This window comes from Arabidopsis lyrata (genome assembly GCF_000004255.2).
Source record: "Arabidopsis lyrata subsp. lyrata unplaced genomic scaffold ARALYscaffold_6, whole genome shotgun sequence".
In the NCBI taxonomy this organism is placed as follows: Eukaryota; Viridiplantae; Streptophyta; class Magnoliopsida; order Brassicales; family Brassicaceae; genus Arabidopsis; species Arabidopsis lyrata.
In genome coordinates, this window is record NW_003302550.1 from 14,510,635 (window position 1) to 14,515,996 (window position 5,362).

At 37.2% G+C, this 5,362-nt stretch overlaps 1 protein-coding gene across 3 annotated transcripts; it reads left to right on the forward strand.

The window, feature by feature from the left end:
- Positions 1 to 2,925: 2,925 nt before the first annotated feature.
- LOC9308404 (craniofacial development protein 1) lies at positions 2,926 to 5,135 on the forward strand. Of its 3 annotated transcripts, none has more exons than XM_021022763.1 (5): positions 2,950 to 3,060; positions 3,201 to 3,374; positions 3,469 to 3,657; positions 4,354 to 4,754; positions 4,860 to 5,135. In XM_021022763.1, exons 2-4 carry the CDS (start codon positions 3,222 to 3,224, stop codon positions 4,726 to 4,728), a joined length of 717 nt encoding a protein of 238 aa, XP_020878422.1. In that variant the 5' UTR covers positions 2,950 to 3,060; positions 3,201 to 3,221; the 3' UTR covers positions 4,729 to 4,754; positions 4,860 to 5,135. The 3 variants fall into 3 exon arrangements, with proteins under 3 accessions (XP_020878420.1, XP_020878422.1, XP_020878421.1); XM_021022762.1 differs by having other exon boundaries at positions 4,895 to 5,135; XM_021022761.1 differs by having other exon boundaries at positions 2,926 to 3,060; positions 4,354 to 5,135.
- Positions 5,136 to 5,362: the final 227 nt, after the last annotated feature.

Here is a 5,362-nt window from a genome sequence, read left to right on the forward strand (position 1 = left end):
TTCCAGACAAACTTGGCTCTGATTGGTTTGCTCTTTCAACAAAAGTGAACTGTATAGTTGCAAATTTGAATCTCTTTTTCGATTAGTGTCATTCTCCTAATATACATGTGATGGTATTTTACGAAAGAAGGTATACTTTTCTTTCAAAAAAAAAATCACACAAAAGAAAAATCTTGGAAATTAAGACTCCGAATGGTGATAGCGGATCGAGTAATGTGGTTTAAGTGTAGTTTTTTTTTTTTTTTTTGTCAACCACACATTAATTATTAAAAAACTCCTTGATTGGTTGCCCAATTAGGAGGAGTAGTGTTTACAAAAGTAACTTCGGAAAATAAAAGTCTAGAAGAACGGGCTAAGCAGTCCGCTTTAACATTACATAAACGAGGAATAAGAGAAAGCGAGAATAAGGGGAAAGAGTCACGGAGCAGTCCAAAAGCATCTAGCAGATTAGAGAAAGCGGGCCATTCTTCAGGTGATTGTACCATCGAGACTAACTCTGAACAATCTGTTTCAAACGCCTGACAATCAATCCTTCTTGAAAAGACATTCTTCATGGCCCAAATTAACGCTTCCATCTCCGAGTGAAGGGGGGAGGGGGATCCCGGAGGCACTTTGCACCAAGGAGTATCGTTTGATCATTTCCTTGAAAACACCACCATCCTATACCCATAGTTGGATCCGAAGATTTCCAAGAGCCATCAATCCGACATCTTATAGATTGGATAGGGCTTTCCAAAATTTCCGTATCAATACTAGTTTCGATCGGTTCCAACTGAGCATCTTCCCACATTAATTTCTCGTTCAAAGCGTGATTTAAAATATCTGTGGGATCAGATTGAATTCCTTTGAAAACTTTTTTATTCCGGTCTTTCCAAATGAACCAAAAAATCCAAGCAAAACAATTGGTTCTTTCTCCCCCATCTAGAGGAGGTGGTAACCTCCAATAAAGATAATCTAGGTTTAAGTGTAGTTTGTTAAAAAGAAATGCATTTAGCGGGACAAGTGCGGTTAGTATAGAATAAGCGGTACAAATCAATGTTTGAATGATGATTAAAATAGTAAAGTGCGGATATAATAATTATCAAATTTGGCCTAATTTTTTTTTTTTTTTAGTATTTCGGATAATCAAATTATTTTTAAAAAAACTAAAATTGAACTGTCTCATGAAATTAACTCTATCATATTTTTCTTTGGATTTAAATAAATCTACATACAACGTTTCTTTATAAAAATGAACTCTTACAATTTTTTATTATTTTGTCTTGAACGCACAAATGTAAAACGCTTATCAAATATTTTCTTGAATAGAGACATTTTAATAAAAACCATTATTATCAGGAACCGGCGAACCGCCCATCTACTACCTTGGACTAGTGTCTCTCATCTTTACCCCATGGAGATCCTAAACCCCATCAAAGACGAGATCCTAAACTTCTTGTGTGGTCTCACATTCGGAGTTCTTCACCAAGTGTTCATTACTAGTTAAGGAAGAACCCTGACTTCTTTATATTACTACCTTTCAAGATCAATAAAGATGTTAATCCAACCAAAGTAAGCCATCCGGAAATGAATCCAGACCACTACAACCTTGCTCTCGAAGAAGTTGATCAACTCCAAAAATAAGACCCCAAGGAGAAGATCACTTCAAAGTGGGCATGTGAAGCTTTCTACGTCAACAAAAGAGCTGAACAAGTATGAGGGAAACTAAGGTTAGTCATTAACTACTAGCCGCTCAACCACTTCCTTGTAGACGACAAGTTTCCTTTACCAAAGCAAGAAGTTCTATTCCAAAGACTTCCTCAAGCACTAGTCTTCTCCAAATTTGACTTAAAAGTAGGATTTTGGCAACTTGAAATCAAACCAGAAGACAGACCAAAGACGGGTTTTTTTGCATACCAGATCGACATTACCATTGGAAGGTCATGCCCTTCGGATCTCCAACCTATAATTAGACTTCCAAAACCATTTCAAGATTGCTATTTGTTATTTTTAAAAGTGTTGGGGCTAGCCCTGGGCATAAAAACCGAACCCGAAAAACCGAACCGAACCGAACCGAAAATATCAGAAATTTTCGGTTTCGAGTATTGCTAAATAACCGAATGGTTCTCATCTCAACTATCCATGGATATCGGTTATTAACCGAACCGAACCGATATCCATGGATATCCATTTTAAACCAAACACATTTCACTAGTCTTTGTCTTCTCCCGAGTCCCGATCCCCAAATCACAAACACGAAACCCTAATTTTCATTCACCACTCATCACCTCCAAATCCATTCATCAATCATCATTTTCGGTTCTTTACTTCATCAATTCATCATCTTCGGTTTATCACAAAGGACTTGAAGATGCTTGTAGAATCTAATAATCTATACTCTAATCTCTCTTTCTCTCTTTGTTTCTTTCTCAAGTCTCTTTTGAACTTGATTATTTTGTTGCGGTTTCAACTCTTAAGTCTTTTTGAAGTTCGAACTTTGTTATTTTGTTGCGGATTTGGATTTTGGAACTCTAGGATATTGTTAGTTTGTTATGGATCTCTCTAGACTGAACTGTGTAGACTCTTTTTTTGGATTTGCAACTTGAATTATTGCATTTTGAAGCTTTTGGTTCATATTTGCATACATTATTAGTATTACCATCTGTTTTTAATCGGGTAATGGTTCGGTTATATGGATAGTTTGGTTATTTGGTGGGTAAATATCCGAACCGAACCATATTCGAAGGTATTTCGGTAATATTATGGTTCTCTTCTCAAGTATCCAAACCGAACCGAACCGAAAGCTAACCGATCCGAACCGAACCGAAAACAGTTCGGTTCTCTTATGGTTCCCAAATGCTTAGAACCGAATAACCGAAAAATCGAATAACCGAACCGAACCGAACCGAACCGAACCGAACAACCGAACGCCCAGGGCTAGTTGGGGCTATATTTTATTTGTTTTAAAGTAGAGTAGTGAATTAGATAATATAAGAAAAAGGTTCCTTCCTCAAACGCTCATCGCGTCGATTGTTGCAGACAGTTCCATCAATTAGGGTTTTCGTCGGCCGGAAGTTCCAGGTGAACTGTCCCTCTTCCTCCTCCACTTATTCGTCTCTCTTCAATCTCCGATATAGTTTCGATTTTTTCTTGTTCAAAACCCTAACTTTATTTCGTGAGATACGAATACCAATTCATCGAAATTTTGCCACTTTTAACAGAGGCGTATCTTGAATCTAGACATGGGGTCTCATGAGCAATCGCCAGAAAAAAGTAGTTCGAGCACTGTGTCTAAGAAAGTTGCGGAGATTTGGCAGCGAATGAACGAAGGAGTTCCAAATAAACGGCTCAATTTTGCCTCAACCGCTTTGCCCGCTAAAAAATCAGCTAATAGCGTGAGATTTTATCCACTCTCTCTGCGTTTTGATTCTTTTGTTACGTGTATGTTTTGGGATTTTGAATGTTTTCTTGTTTTTGTTTTATTTGCAGAATTGGAAAAGTTATCTTGGTGTGGGTGCAAAAAGGAAGGATCATTGCGTTTCGAATGTACAAAAGGAAGATAGCCTTTTGAATCATAGTTGTAGTGGGGAGGCTAAAAGTATTGCTGCAGCTGCTTTAGCTGCGGTGAGAAATGCAACTGTAACGGCTGCAGCTGCATCGAGCCGGGGCAAGATTGAGGTTAGAAAAGCTACCTTTTTGGTTTGAATTTCTGTGTTTGGCTTTGTATTGTTAGAATATAAGATCTTATCAGCTGTTTTGGAACTAGGAAGATAGACTGTGTAGGAGTAGGATCTCTGTCTCGAGTTAAAATGTGGTTTGATTGAACCTTTGCGATCCACAAATAAAGCTCGTTTCTTTTTTGAGTTTGTTTTTGGCTCGGAATTGTTAGAATCTTAGGTCTAATCAGTTGTTTGGAACTAAGAAAATGGATTGTGGATGACTGGAAGCTCTGTTTTTAGTTGAAATGCAGTTTGATTGAACTAAGAAAATGCTTTTTGTTTTGGATCGGTATCATATCGTTAGAATCTAAGATCTTCAAATCTATGTCTCAAGATAAAACGTAGTTTGACTGAATCTTTGAGATACGAAAATAAAGCTTGCTTTTTGTTCGAATCTGTTATTTAGCTTGGTATTGTATTGTTAGAACTTAGAATCTTAGATCTTATCAGCTGTTTGGAAGTAAGAAGATGGATTGTGGATGACTAAAATCTCTAGTCTCAAGTTAATATGTGGTTTGATTGATTCGCTGCAATCCATGAATAAAGCTTGCTTTTTGTTTGAGTTTGTGTTTTGGCTCGGAATTGTTAGAATCTATGATATTATAACCTGTTTGGAACTAGGAATAATGCAGACGTACTTCTCAATTATTTCCAGATAACTGAGGTCAAAGACTTTGCGGGTCAAGAAATCGAAGTAAGGCGGTTAGTTGAAGCGGATTCAAAGGAAGCATTGGAGCGGGGAAACAAAGGCTCCTCTTCTTCCTCGGCAGCGCCTTCAGCGGTTGATGCTGTTCTTGAGCAGATAAAAAAGAAACAAAAGCTGAGTGTTTTGGACAAGACGAAGAAAGATTGGGGAGAGTACAAGGAGGAAAACAAAGGAGTTGAAGACGAGCTAGATAAGTACAAGAAAAGCTCGGATCAGTATCTCGACAAAGTTGGTTTCTTGGAGAGAGCTGATTACAGACAGTTTGAGAAAGAGAGAGACGCTCGTTTAGCTCTTCAGTCCAAGAGAAGACACGATGATGTATGAAATGTGCCCGACGACTCTTTTAACATGTAAGAAATCATTTTCTCAAGTGATTTTGGTCACATTCTTTCCAGAGTCTTAACCGAGTGCCCGTTGCTTGATTGATTGATTGTTTTTATGACTCTCCGACTCAGATGTTCATAAGAATTGAAAACATCCTCTCTTGTAGGCCATGGACTGTGAAATGGGCTTGCACTGCGACTTAAGCCCAACTTTTGAAGCTCACGTTTCTATTTCAACCCAATTATGAAATGAAACATCATTTCATTTGTGATTGCAATCTTCTCGTTCTTCTGATCTTGTTATATTGATGAAAACCTTAACGCTGCTCCTGTAGATAGTTTATTTTCCAACGGTGCTCATTTGAGCTAGATTCTGAAATATCATAAATCGTGTTGGACCACAAAAAATTAGCAAACTCCGTATTTAGGTCTGAAAGAAGACAGTGAGACTAATTGTTATGATAATATGGACTTTCAACTGTATGGCATTTGAATATTTTTAGGGAAATTAGATATAAAGGATATCTACTACACTTTTTGTTCAAATATACCTTGTTTTGGTTAATTGGTCATATAGGTTTTTTAAAATTCAAAACCCAAATTTACCCTCATTTTCTTTCAAATTTCATTAAAAA